Below are 14075 nucleotides of genomic sequence, written 5' to 3'. Positions count from 1 at the left end.
GACTCATAAGCTGGTCCTCAAGGATGGCAATGTGCTCCCGCCGACCCCGGAATCCCAAAAGCCGAGCTCAAGGTCGCGCACCCTTCCCAATAAGTAAATGAGTAGGACCGAACAAAATGGGGTTCCTGTGTGTTGAAGGCCTGAGAGGCTTCCTCCTTCGAGAGAAAGTGTGTCTGAAGCTACAGCCCCCGATGAGGAAAGAGACCTCGCTTCGGCCTCTCTCCGACTCTCCCCAGATCCCCACCCTCAGGGACCCGTGCCTCCCTTCGAGCCTTCAGCTTGCAGAGCCTTTCTCGCGCCAGCCTCTAAACTCTGCTCCCGCCCCCGCATCCTCCTCTCAAAAGTGCTGAGATGACTTCTGTGGCAGGACTGGACCCCGCTACGGAGACCCCAAACCCTTTTCCCTTAAACTCCAGCAAAATACGGACACCAGGATTGATTCTCATAGTGGGACAGAGTCTCCAAAAAAAAAAAAAAAAAAAAAAAAAAAAGACTAAAGGGAAAGAAAGTCGCAGTCGACATGATCCAATTAGTAAATGCCTAATTGAATTAGTGTCACCTCCATCAGCCAATAGGAGAGTCCCCGGGCTGTGGGCCCGCGAAGCCCCTCCCTGACCGCACATATATAAAGCAGCCAATGACAGCCCGCAAGTTTCCAAGTGGTCAACTTGACCCACGCCTTGGCAGTCGAGAAGGGCAGAAAGGCTAGCGCTGGTGGGTGGATGGGGACAGAGATCTAAATCCTCTTCTTCCTGGGTGTGAGTGCGGAGGAGGTCGGGGGTCCAGAGAGGCAAGAAGGACGGGAAGGGAAAGAGTGCTTTTCGGTCCATTGCCATCTCCTGCCTTCAAACTCAGTGCGCTTTCCTCGCGGAAAGGACGCTGGGTTCAGGGCGCGCCAGTGCGCGCCTTAGCGGCCCGCGTGCGGCCAGGTGGGTAGCCCCAGCACCGGAGGAAGGGGAAGTTACCTTCCCCTCGGAAGAGGGCGCTGGCTCCCCCATCCTGCCTTTATATTAAGGCCGCGGGAGGAGAGGAAGCAGCCAGCTGCCGTCTGCGCTTTGCAAAGCATGCAGTTAGGGGAGCAGCTCTTGGTGAGCTCGGTGAACCTGCCCGGCGCGCACTTCTACCCGCTGGAGAGTGCGCGAGGCGGAGGCAGCGGGAGCGCAGGCCACCTCCCTGGCGCGGCCCCCTCGCCTCAGAGGCTGGACTTAGACAAAGCGCCCAAGAAGTTCCCTGGCAGCCTCTCGTGCGAGACTGGGAGCGGGGAAGCCACAGCCGCCAGCGCGGGGGCCCCCGCGGCCATGCTCAGTGACGCCGACGCCGGGGACGCCTTCGCCAGCGCCGCGGCAGTGGCCAAGCCCGGGCCCCCGGACGGCCGCAAGGGCTCCCCCTGCGGGGAGGAGGAGCTGCCCTCAGCCGCCGCCGCCGCCGCCGCCGCGGCCGCCGCCGCCGCCGCCACCGCGCGCTACTCCATGGACAGCCTGAGCTCGGAGCGCTACTACCTCCAGTCCCCCGGGCCTCAGGGCTCCGAGCTGGCCGCGCCCTGCTCGCTCTTTCCCTACCAGGCGGCGGCCGGGGCGCCCCACGGGTCTGTCTACCCTACTCCCAACGGGGCGCGCTACCCCTACGGCTCCATGCTGCCCCCCGGCGGCTTCCCGGCAGCTGTGTGCCCACCTGGGAGGGCACAGTTCGGCCCCGGAGCCGGCGCGAGTAGCGGAGCCGGCGCCGGCGGCGGCGGCGGGGCAGGCGGCCCGGGGGCCTATCAGTACAGCCAGGGGGCTGCGCTCTATGGGCCGTACCCTGGGGCGGCAGCTGCGGGGTCCTGCGGAGGATTGGGGGGGCTGGGGGTTCCTGGTTCCGGCTTCCGTGCCCACGTCTACCTGTGCAACCGGCCTCTGTGGCTCAAATTCCACCGCCACCAAACCGAGATGATCATTACGAAACAGGGCAGGTGAGCGCAGCGCGGAGGGGCCCCGAGGTGAATGACAATTGAGTGACTGTGTGGGGAAGGCCGGGGGTGAGGGAGCTGGGCCCGTTCTCTCCACGATTTGCTTGAAAAGTGTTTTTCCGCGCGCATCTCCAGTCCGGTGTCCCTCCCGGTCCGCGCACCGGTTTGTGCACGATCCCAATGTTACAGCTGTTCCCCCTCCCCTCCGGTCCCCCTCACCTGGACTGGCGAGAAGGAGGCGGAAATGGAAATTGGGGCTTGTCCACAAAGCTGGATTTACTAGATCCGCCCGCTCTGCATACCGAGCTGGTCCCTGCATACCGGAGAGGAGCCGCGGGTGGGGAAAGGCGCAAAGGTTAGCTTCCAGAGCGCAATAGATGGGCTCCCGCAGTTTTTGGCGCCTGAGTCTCCACCGGGGGTCTCGGGGAGATGGGCATCGGAGGGTGGGTTGGTGGGGGTAGTTGGTTAGGCACGCCCTGGAGCCAGACCTGGTGGGGTTCGGGACTTGAGAAAGTTCTGATACCCATCCAACTGCTAACAGCGGGCACGAACGGGGAAAGCGAAGGGTGGGAGCTGGGAGAGGGGCGCTCAGGGGAACTTTTAGCCTGACCAGTACAATTTAAGAATTTAAACGCAAACAACTGCACGTTGTTTGTTCTCCGGTACTTAAACGTAGAAAAACGAATGATTTTTAACGTCCTGGAAGAAAAATTGAGGACTTGAGTGAGAAGAGGGTGCAGTGGCATTTCAATTTGGGAAATACTGACTTTGGAGCAAATTGTTTCAGAAAAGAGATGTTCCCGGAGTTGACAACTATTTTGCAGAGTAAGGCCCCTTTTTAGACCGGTATTCTGTTCTTTCTGTAGGCTTTTCAATGTCCCACTCCGACCTACCGGCCCCAAGGTGCTGGCAAACCTGGTCTGGTGCGGGCCTGCTCTCCCTCATCTGGGTTTAAATCGCTTATCCTGCTTCTGTTCCCCTGCCCAGGCGCATGTTTCCTTTCTTGAGCTTCAACATAAACGGACTCAATCCCACGGCCCACTACAATGTGTTTGTAGAGGTGGTGCTGGCGGACCCCAACCACTGGCGATTCCAGGGGGGCAAGTGGGTGACCTGCGGCAAAGCGGACAATAACATGCAGGGTGAGGAGAGAGGAGGCCCAGGAAGGGAGGGGAGGGCGGTGAACTCTTGATTCTGAAAACTCACATTTAAATCGAGGACTTGGCCCTCATCTGGGGCCTAGAGGTGTTAGTATGAGTTCCTTGATGTTGATGGTTGGAATCAGAGAGGGGGAGAATTGCCAAGTCAGATTCCTTGCCTAGGAATATAAACTTTGGTATTTTAACCATGACCCTACCTCTCCCCACAATCCCCCACCTTTCCTACTAAATGCTCTTGGGTGGAAAGGGCTCCTGACACTCCAACCTTCACTTAAGAAAGCCTTCCCCAAGGTTGGGTCCACCCTTGAAAACCCAACCACTTTGCATCGTCGTTGCCCTTTGGGCTTTAGAAGGCCCCCAAATTGACCTTCAAGAGACATTTCCGGTGGCTCCTTTTATGTATTTTGAGGTAGCATTAAGATGACTGCCTTGTCCAAGGAAGGTGCCCAAAGTACAGGGGCCCTGGGAGGGCTGTCAGTGCAGTCTAGGTGGAGAGCGAACTCTGGGGAGACTTGTGCCTGAAGACTAGCTCTGAAATCTTTGCCCCAAAGTGACAGACATCCATCCCTCCCCTGTGTCCCTGTGTAATCAGCCCTATCTGCTTGGGTTTTGTGTTTTGTTTCATTTTCTCTTAGGCAACAAAATGTATGTTCACCCAGAGTCTCCTAATACTGGTTCCCACTGGATGAGACAGGAGATTTCCTTTGGGAAATTAAAACTCACCAATAACAAAGGCGCAAATAACAACAACACCCAGGTAGAGTGACAGAGGATGGGGTGGTTTCCGGCCCTAGATCTCTTTTCCTAACAAGCTTCCATACTCTTCACTGTATTTGTGATATCTGCAGCCGTTACCTGTTTGCTCACCTAGTTCTAACCTTTTATTTTTCTCTCTTTTGACCTCTCTCATTGTCATAGATTTCGGTTAACAGTGAGTTGACTATTAGGAGAAGAAATACTAAAATCTTTGGGGGACTTAGTGAGCACAGAGGAAGGAGTGTTTGTCAAACAGGCACACCCAGACAGCTGGGTTTTAAGGCTCAAAAGCAACAATGCTAAGATCTTAAAAATGGCTCTAGAAAAAGGGAACTGTCAGTGGGAAACAAGCAGGGGTCCCATTCCAAAACAAGTAGTTTGTCAAGATTTACCTCTAAGAGACTTTGTTTGGATTCGGCAGCTCTTTTTCTCTACCATTTCCAGATGATAGTGTTGCAGTCTTTACACAAGTACCAACCGCGACTGCACATTGTTGAGGTGACAGAGGACGGCGTGGAAGACCTGAACGAGCCCTCAAAGACTCAGACCTTTACCTTCTCCGAAACGCAGTTCATTGCGGTGACTGCCTACCAGAACACCGATGTGAGTGTCACACGTGTCCCAAGACTCTACAGCTATAGGTCCAGCATGATACAGCACTCAACGACTGACTCTTTTTCTCCCTTCTCTAGATAACTCAACTAAAGATTGACCATAACCCCTTTGCAAAAGGCTTCAGAGACAACTATGATTCGTAAGTGCAGCTTTTATTCAGATTTGCATGGTCATCTTTGAACAGGACATACCTCACCAGACACTTCCGAGAAAACATTCTAGAACGAGCTTTCACATTTGTTGGGGACTTTCACCTATTTTTATTGTTGCGTTTTTTTCCCTTGGCTAATCTTGCTTTAAATCTTCACAGAAGGGCTTTGTTACTTTCTAAAGCAATGTTAAGGGCTAAAAAATGAAAAGCTATTTTTTTTTTAACATTTGAGGGGAGATTTGAAATTTTCATAATCTGCATTTATGTACGTTCCTTTTCATTTGATCCAAATTTTTTATCCTCTGAGGAATAGGTATTACTCCCCCTCTTTCATTATTATTAAATTTTTTTTTACATAACAAAAACCTAAGACTAAGAGGATGTAATTTTCACAACCTTAAACAGCAAGGCCCCACAAGACCATTTACAAGTGGGATTTCTACCAGCACAGCCAGCATTCCTTCCATGACACTGAGAAGGAGAGCTGTTACGCTGTTCAAGTTCTAAGACTTGCGAAGGTGGATTTTTCTATAGTTTAAATACTTAGTGCTTGGGAGGAAACTTTTTCCGTATGAGCCAAGTGTCAGCTGAAATGGGCCAGGACATCTCCTACCTCTCTCCCTCCACTCCAGCATATCAGCGTGCCCAGTACAGCCCACTCTGTGAGCCTTTCTGATTTCTGGGAGGTGGTTATTTGGGGACAACATTAGGTTTTTTTGTTTTTTTTTTAAGTGTTTCTCTTTATATTGTAGCATGTACACCGCTTCAGAAAATGACAGGTTAACTCCATCTCCCACGGATTCTCCTAGATCCCATCAGATTGTCCCTGGAGGTCGGTACGGCGTTCAGTCCTTCTTCCCGGAGCCCTTTGTCAACACTTTACCTCAAGCCCGATATTATAATGGCGAGAGAACCGTGCCACAGACCAACGGCCTCCTTTCACCCCAACAGAGCGAAGAGGTGGCCAACCCTCCCCAGCGGTGGCTTGTCACGCCTGTCCAGCAACCTGGGACCAACAAACTAGACATCGGTTCCTATGAGTCTGAATACACTTCTAGCACCTTGCTCCCGTATGGTATTAAATCCTTGCCCCTCCAGACGTCCCATGCCCTGGGCTATTACCCTGACCCAACCTTCCCTGCCATGGCAGGGTGGGGAGGTCGAGGCTCTTACCAGAGGAAGATGGCAGCTGGACTCCCATGGACCTCCAGAACAAGCCCCCCTGTGTTCTCTGAAGATCAACTCTCCAAGGAGAAAGTCAAAGAAGAAATTAGCTCTTCTTGGATAGAGACCCCCCCTTCCATCAAGTCTCTGGATTCCAATGATTCGGGGGTATACACCAGTGCTTGTAAGCGACGGCGGCTGTCTCCTAGCACCTCTAGTAATGAAAATTCTCCCTCCATAAAGTGTGAGGACATTAATGCTGAAGAGTACAGTAAAGACACCTCAAAAGGCATGGGGGGCTATTATGCTTTTTACACAACTCCCTAAGGAGTTATTTTAGCTTCGTCAGAATGAGCTAACTTTTTGCAGATGGACTTGGTGGTGTTTTTTGTTGTCTTCTTTGCCTAGGTTTGCCAAAAAGACGTTTGCATTGCACCTCGATGCATCCCGTTTTGTGCAATCCTCTAAAAGAAGGTGCCAAAGCTTTTTGATTGCTGCAGGTAACGGAAACAAGCCTCGCATTTTTTTTCTTTTTTAAATAAAATTAATGAAGGACTTTAAAGCATTTTAAAAGTTGAAGGTTATTCAAGGTTCTGGATTTATTTATTGGAGGCACTAAATATTCAGAGAATCGGGCTATGAAGATTCCAGTGCTGAGTGCTAGCCGATGAGTTGAAAGCTTTGGTTCTCATTCCTATGTGTAAATCTGTAAGCAAAGAGAATCCCAGAGTGGCAAGGTGTTTACCTCTGGAGGAGAAGGGCTGGGCCTTAAGCTTCAACAGGGGACTTTTTGCTGTTGCTTTCTGCTAGGGACAAAAGATAGCTAGGCCTGGGAGGTGAGAAAAACCGTATGTGATGGTGCTGGCTTTACCTGACTTTGATTGCTCCTAGGCTTTCCAAGCAAGCCATGTTTGGCCCTAGTTCGGGACTGTTTCACTGGCTAGGCCTCTGCTGTGGGCTGGGGTGGCTGGTAGGACTCAGGAGAGGGCGGGCGAGGGAGTCGCCAAAAAAGAAGAAAAGAGAATTTTAAAGTGTACAGTTTTGTGTGTGCTTAGATACACTTAGAATACTGTGGGGATATATTGTACAAATAGTCTACTTCTGTGTCTGAGATGATGAAAATTGGTGCTTTGGCTTTGTCAAGAATTCGCAGATCACCTGACAGCAGGGCCAGGGGGCTAGGGAATAGGTTCTCTCATCATCCCGGATATTGGGGAATATTCTGTTTACTTCTTAGATAGTTAAGAATGTATTCAGCTACTCTGTACTAACTTGAAACGTGTGTAAGGAAAACTCCTCTATTTCACCCTCTTTCTTTGCCATCCCCACTACCCAGCTGGGTAATGTGAAGAAACGAAAACCTGATGCCACAGCTCCTATAGGCTTTTTAGAGATCTTGGGTTTTTATGTACAGTCTTAGTCATTTTTAATAAATGTGGTTCATTAAGGGAACAGGTATAGCTCTGTCTTCTGTACTTGGAGTTGTAATCTTTGTGTAAAAGATCTTATTCTGCTTCCCTCTCCACCCTTCTCCAGCATGAACACTGCGGCCCCCTACCTACCCCCACCCCCTTCCCGTCCCCACCCTCAGGCTCGAGAATCTGTGAGTGGACGCTGTAGTCTTGAGGGGGTGGGGTTGCTTTTGTTTATCTTCTTTTTTTCTTGAAGATGAATGGGTTTATTTCCTCACCCCACTGGGAAGTCTGGACAATGGGTATTGGGCCGGTGGGGGTGGGGGAGAGGGGAGATTGCAGAGATGCAGAATTGCCTATGCTAGGCTTAAGGCGGCCTGGGAAACCTCAGCCCCCAGCCCTTGGATTCCGGGCCCTGCCTCGGCCCGTGACCACTTCGTTCTCTGGGCTTTTTCCTAGGCTATCTGGGGGCCACCCATCCTTGAACCCACGTGGGCTCCCCGGGAACCCCCGCGGCCCTTTGAGCGCCCACGGGTTACTGGTCCCTGCAGTGCGGCGGGAAGCGGGCCGCCCACAACTCAGCCTCAGCTCCAACCTGCGGCTTTTTTCTACACGGAGCTCCCAAGCGCACCGGCCGCCGGCGGGCTGCTCGCCTCGGTAGCTGCTGGCCGGGGCGCGTTGCTGGCAGCCAAAGTCGGCCAGGAACGCTGGGGACGTTGCGGCGGCGCGGGCTAGGGGCGGGCGCGACACTTACAAATGAGGATTCCAACTCGTCCCGCGCAGCTCCTCTCTGCAAACAGCGGCCGGGGAGCGGTTTGCCCTGAGTCTAGCTCCGTTTATTTGACTCTCATTCCCCAGGAGGGCGAAGGCCACCCCAATCCCCTGGCTGAGCCCTGGGCCCGCCGAAAAGTTAAAACCAGGAGTGGGGCGGAGGGCCCTTTGTCCCCCTGCCAGACGTCCCGCCAGGCTTATCAGCAGACGGCTTCTGGCCCAGCTTGCAAACCTTTCCAGCCCCTTCCTGACCCTCCCGGGGTAAAGGTCTGGCCGGCAGGGTCATTTTGCTAAACTGCGTGGCGCGGAAATGCAGCTGCTAAGAGGATTAGCTGCTGGGAGGCGAGCAATCAGCCGGGACCTCCTCCTCTTCCGCGCCCAATTAAGGCCGCCAGGAGCCTCTCCCCGGTTTCCCAATCCCTGTACCCCTCCTGGGCCCGAGTTCTTCCCGCGTCGTCCGTGACCTTGGGGGCCCGGACTCTAGCCCTACGTCTATGACGGTGCCTGTTCAAAACGCTTTGCCAAAGTAGCCCGGAATTTTACGACCCTAGAAGCGAAAGCTTGAAATCTGGTTTATGTATATTTATTATGGATGACAGATTCAGACTCTGGAGGGAGGACTATCAGCCCCCCTAATCTGGTCAGCACCCCCGAACCGTCCCAGGGACCATAACGTACTGGGAGCTGCGAAGGAATTCCGAAACAGTGCTCTGCCCTCCAGAAAGCCCCAAAATGCTGATCACCGCCGGGATGAAGCAGACTCTGGCCCCAGTCTATTTCGAGTCCTGTATATTTTTGCACCGTACAGTAAAAAGAACCGGTACTTGTGAAAAGTCCCTCACAGTGTTTAATAGAAACGTAAGTGGCTGAGTGGCCCCAATTAACACCTTGTGATAAGGCATTCCTAAGATGGAGTGTCAGACACCAAATTGTGAAGAGATGTGTCTAATTAATCCTCCTAGGATGACACCGATAAACAAGCCTCTATTTAAATAAAGATCAAGGGCTCGGCGCCCCGTTTGTTTACATTCTCTGCCAGGGTCCCGCGTTTGCACCCGTTTTCGGCGCAGGGTGGAGACCCCGGCTTGGGGGTCTGCTGCTCCGCCGGGGTTCGCTTCACCTTCATTCCTGCTCCAAACAAAAGCACCCAGTAAAGCGAGTAAACCGCAACAAAAGCCCCGAGGAAAACTAAGTGCAAAAAGGACCCGACTCTGAGCTGGAAATGCTGTTGTTTGCCATTTTCTACACTGTCCTTTACATAACCATTTTTTTGGTTGTTCGGATTTTCTTTTTTCTTTTTTTAAGGCAAACGAAAAACAACAACAACAACAAAACAGTCCCCGCGTAGCCGCTGGAAGTCTTCTCTGTTTTGGGAAGAACTCCGGGCGGGGCCTTCCTCCGCTCCCCACCGCGCCCCGGCACAAGTTCGCTCCCCCTCGGTTCCAGGATTCCTCCTTCTGGGTGCTGAAGCGGCGAATTGCTGGGAGCTAGGGTAGCCGTCCTGCGGGTGGAGGAGCCGTCCTGGGGGGTGGGGGCGCCGCCCACTGCGAAAGGCAGGAGGAGTATGGAAAGAAGTAAGTACTTGATGGGGGAAGCTGCAGAGTAGCGCGCCAAAGTGCGAACTAGGGCCGGGGTTTGGAGCCCGCTTGGAGTCCGCCGCAAAGCATCTCCCAGCTTCGTAATGGAGAGTTTCAAGCTCCAAATCAGCTTTCGGTCCTAGCCGCCTTCTCCAGACACCTTCGATTAGCTTTAAACCTGGAGGTGAAGGCAGACTCACAGTTTCCCCCTTCCTCTGCAGTCTCTTCCTTCCTTCGGATCCAAACAAGTGTGTGTGTGTGTGTGTGTGTGTGTGTGTGTGTGTGTGTTCGGGGATGGGGGGGGTGATGATGCGATTTTTAAAAAATTTTCCAGGTGTCACGGAAACGCGCCGGAGTAAAAACATCATCGTATGCCCCTTGATTTTAATCGAAATGGAGCCTCCACTAGGGACAGAAATTAGAACCACTCGTTTTCCACTCGCCTGGATACTGGCTGCATCTTTCCTTTTCTCTCGCGTTAGCGCCGAGATGTCCCCCCCACCCCATCCCCACGACGCTGCACGCCGATTCCAAAAGTTTGTTTCACCCCGCGGAGATTTCGGCGTCACCAGGAGGCACTTTTTTTTTTTTTTTTTTTTTTTTTTTTTTTTTTTTAAAGCAGATAGACACTCTGCTCCCTGCTCCTTTTTTTTTTTTTTTAAATATTTTATTTATTTGACAGAGAGAAATCACAACTAGGCAGAGAGGCAGGCAGAGAGAAAGGAGGAAGCAGGCTTCCTGCTGAGCAGAGAGCCCGACGCGGGGCTCGATCCCAGGACCCTGGGACCATGACCTGAGCGGAAGGCAGCGGCTTTAACCCACTAAGCCACCCAGGCGCCCCCAGGAGGCACTTTTTAAAGACAATTTGCAAAACTGTTGGTGAGCGCAACTGAGTCCCCTTCTATGAAATCTCTAACACCTCCGTCCCCCATCCTTCAGGTTTAGGCTTTCGTGTGGACTCGAACCCGCGCAATCTGCCCACCCGCGCCTATCCTGGTCTGGCTAAGAGGACGAGGCCTGGGCCCAACGCACAAACTTGGGGTTCTCGCCCGCCCGAACCTGAATACCGCCTGAAGTTACGGACTTTTTTTTTTTTTTAACATGGGGACGCTGACCTTTGAGGGCCACCGAATTTCCCCTTGTTACGGCTTAAAGCAAAAGTAAACTTTCTCTCCTGGAGGTCCGTTTGCCCTTTTTTCCTTCGGCCCTAGGAATCCTTCGCGCTTTGCGGAAGAAGAGCGTCGAGTTCCCCAGGGGAGGGACTCAGCTGCGCCACATACGGGGCCCCCAGGCCCCCAGCGATGGCCCCCAAAGTGCCCGGGATTCTGAAGGATCCCTGACCAACCCCGAAGCGCGAGTTACTGCTTATTCTAGGCAGCAGGGCGTGCATCCTCCACTCTCCACCTCCGGGGAAAGCCCTAAACTTGCTTCTATAAACCTGCGGAGGCGGCAGGACTCGCACACCAACTTCTGTAACTCTGGCCTCGGCTCAGCTTTCTGCGCACTGTCGGAGCGCCTTGCCCTTGGCCTTCGGGTCTCAGGGCAGTTTCAGCGCAGTTGCGGGCGCTGTTCTCCCCTGGGCGGCGAGCAGCCTTCGCCATCTGGTGGCCACGGCGAGTATCTGCCCAGCCGCAGAGGGCTTCGTTCCACTCCCCAAGTCGCCGTATTGCCAGGTCCTGGAGCGCTTGGGAAACAATTCTTTTCTTTATCCCACTCCTATTCTTCCCTTCTAAAGCTTCTTGGTGTGGGGGGAAGAGCTCAGAATGTGAAATTTCTAAAACTCTACGTTCTAGTTCTGGACCGTGGCTTCAAGGCAGCAGTTGCTCTGGGCTTCCTTGAGGTTCATTCATTTCTGAGAAGTGGGGATTTGAACAACATCGACCACGCCCAGTAGTACCCTGGAGGAAGAAATGAGATTGTAAATGAATTGCTTTGTAAGCTGTTGCCGTAGCTCCAAGTGTTGTAGGCATTATTAATTACTGATCTTATACATGATATGTGATGGCAAACTCAAATGCGTTGGCAAATGAAAGATTCTTTATTAATTCAACAAATTACTGAAATTTTCAAATATACACCAAAGAGCAACGGACCCTCATTTATCTGTCTTCCAGCTACAACAACCACCAACTAACGGCTGCTCTTGTTTCCTCCTATAATGCCCACCTCATTCACAAATTCCAGAAACCCTGACATCTAAGCCACAATTATTTTCATACTTGGTTCTAAACATAAAGATTCTTCAAAAAATACACACACATAGATTTATAATTAATCACACCTACAGAATTAACAATAATTTCTTAATATCATGAAATATCCAAGCATGTTTCCCTTATTATCTCAAAGTTTTTGCTGTTTTTCTTCTGGCTCGTTCATTTTCGACAGTTGGCTTGTCTGAGTCAGGATCTAAACAAGTCCCACACATATGGTTAATGTGTCACTTAATTCTCTCAGTCAGGGCATCTTCCCCTTGTTCTCCTCTCTTATTTTTCTACTCAATATATTGCAGAAGTCTGAGCGTTCATTCTGTCTCATTGTCCAGGTTCTGGACTTTGCTGATTGCATCCTCCTGGTGACAACAGGATCCCCTGGCCCTTGTATTTCCAGTTACTTGCTAATTACATATGAAGACTTGATCTGATTCAAGTTCTATTTTATGGCAACAATATTTCACAGGTGCTAATAGTCCATCAGGAGTTGGGTGATGTCTGGCTTATCTCTCCTCAGGGCATGCGGTTGTCCACCAATGATTGTCCACTAGATCCATTATTTCACTAAGGGTTTCACAAAGGAAATGAATTTCAGGACATCTATTATTACCAATTCCATATGCAAGAGAAAGTTGAATCAATGACAGTTTTTGTAACATATATTTTTCCCATCTTTTGGGATATAATGGACATATAATACTGTAAGTTTAGGGGCTACAACCTGATGACTTAAGACATGTATATGTTGTGAAATGATTACCACACTAAGTTAACACTTCCACCACATCACATAATAACCATTTGTTTTGTGTGTGCTGAGGACATTTAAGATCTACTCTCTCAGCAGCTTTCAAGTATGTAATATAGTATCGTTACCTATGGTCACCATTTTCCATACATTAGATCCTCAGAACTCACTCATACCTGGACCCTTTATAATCTTCCACCCTTTGGCCAACATCTCCCCATTTTCCTTAGATCCCTGCCACCAGCGCCCAGCACACATCATTTTATATATTCTCTATTTCTATGAGTTTGGCTTGTTTACATTCCACATGTAAGTGAGATCATACAGTGTTGGTCTTTGTCTGATTTATTTCACTTAAGATAACACCCTCTAGGTTGACTCATGTTGTCACAGAAGACAGGAATATATATGCCAGTTTTTATTATCCATTCATCTATCAGTTACCCTTAGGTTATTTCCATGTTTGAGCTACCGCGAATGATATTGCAATGAACGTGGGGTTGCAAGGATCTCTTCAGGATAGTGATTCTCAATGACACTTTGAATATGATAAGTGGAGTAAACCAAAAAGTCAAGGTCTCCGGCCTTTATGTATCATCACAAGAAAAGAGCTATGGTCCTCGGGGAACACGGGACATAGAAAACTGAATGAGAAAATGGATAAAGTGCAGGAATTGGTAAGATTTCGCAGATGATAAACATTTATTGAGTTTGCTACACACAAATTGCTAAGGAATCACATGAAACCAGTGCATAACACAGTGAAAAAATATGTTTCTATTCTCTTTTGGGCTCCCAGGGCAAATTATCCGTCTTCTAATCCCCTTAAAGGTATTTCAAGAATTGACAAGGTGAAACCTCATAGGCAGATCATAAGTGAAGAAAAGGACTATCAGATAACATGATGGTTGTTCTAGGGAGGTGATGATTTCATACACGCCAAGTAAAGAGAAGTGGTTTCTACCACTTAGTTTGGAGGGAAAGGAAGGTGTGAGGAGGAGATCTAAGGAAGGGAAGAGTCGGGGAGAGTCCTTGGGACTACCAGGGTACTACTCACAATTCACAGCCCCAAACTTCTGAAACTGAGATGGAATTGGTGACTGAGAATATCATGGTGACTCTAAAAAGATCAAAGGTAGTTGTTAATGTGTAGATGCTGTTGCCAGGATCCTACCACCTTCCCCATCCCAGATACAGAATTGGAGCCTATTCCACGGGCCACCAGGAAGGCTATATCACTCTGTCTGTGATTGTCCATTTCTTTTGTAATGTCCAGTTTTAACATCCTGAGAACCTGGCTTTCTGTTAAGTAGGACTTCTTCCTACTTAAGTCCCCAAACCAATCAATCAGCATTCCCGGAGTCACTGAACCAGATAGCTGGAAGGCATCTCGGACATGGCTCTGGTACCGTCCATCCCATCACAAAGAGGCAAAGCTGAAAGCCACAGTGCTCCCAGGTAGCCCATGGCCCCTGAGGACTGCTTGAGCTCTGCAACATACCATGAGCTGGACCCTATGTTTTAAACAAAACATTTCAGAGGCCTGTAAAATAGTCATGAAAA

At 50.5% G+C, this 14075-nt stretch overlaps 1 protein-coding gene across 2 annotated transcripts; it reads left to right on the top strand.

The window, feature by feature from the left end:
- The first annotated feature begins 680 nt into the window (after nucleotides 1-680).
- EOMES (eomesodermin) lies at nucleotides 681-7249 on the top strand. Of its 2 annotated transcripts, none has more exons than XM_046001341.1 (6): nucleotides 681-1948; nucleotides 2933-3087; nucleotides 3741-3862; nucleotides 4306-4464; nucleotides 4554-4615; nucleotides 5437-7249. In XM_046001341.1, exons 1-6 carry the CDS (start codon nucleotides 1065-1067, stop codon nucleotides 6116-6118), a joined length of 2064 nt encoding a protein of 687 aa, XP_045857297.1. In that variant the 5' UTR covers nucleotides 681-1064; the 3' UTR covers nucleotides 6119-7249. The 2 variants fall into 2 exon arrangements, with proteins under 2 accessions (XP_045857297.1, XP_045857296.1); XM_046001340.1 differs by having other exon boundaries at nucleotides 5380-7249.
- The last annotated feature ends 6826 nt before the right edge of the window (nucleotides 7250-14075 follow it).

The sequence above is a fragment of the Meles meles genome, chromosome 4, assembly GCF_922984935.1.
Source record: "Meles meles chromosome 4, mMelMel3.1 paternal haplotype, whole genome shotgun sequence".
In the NCBI taxonomy this organism is placed as follows: Eukaryota; Metazoa; Chordata; class Mammalia; order Carnivora; family Mustelidae; genus Meles; species Meles meles.
This window is presented reverse-complemented; position numbering and strand designations above follow the sequence as displayed.

Excerpts from the sequence above, each read along its gene's own strand:
- EOMES (XM_046001340.1), top strand. The coding sequence starts at position 1,065 with ATGCAGTTAGGGGAGCAGCTCTTGGTGAGCTCGGTGAACCTGCCCGGC. Across the intron at positions 1,949-2,932 it reads ATCATTACGAAACAGGGCAG|GCGCATGTTTCCTTTCTTGA; the intron begins GTGAGCGCAGCG and ends TCCCCTGCCCAG. Across the intron at positions 4,465-4,553 it reads CTGCCTACCAGAACACCGAT|ATAACTCAACTAAAGATTGA; the intron begins GTGAGTGTCACA and ends TCCCTTCTCTAG.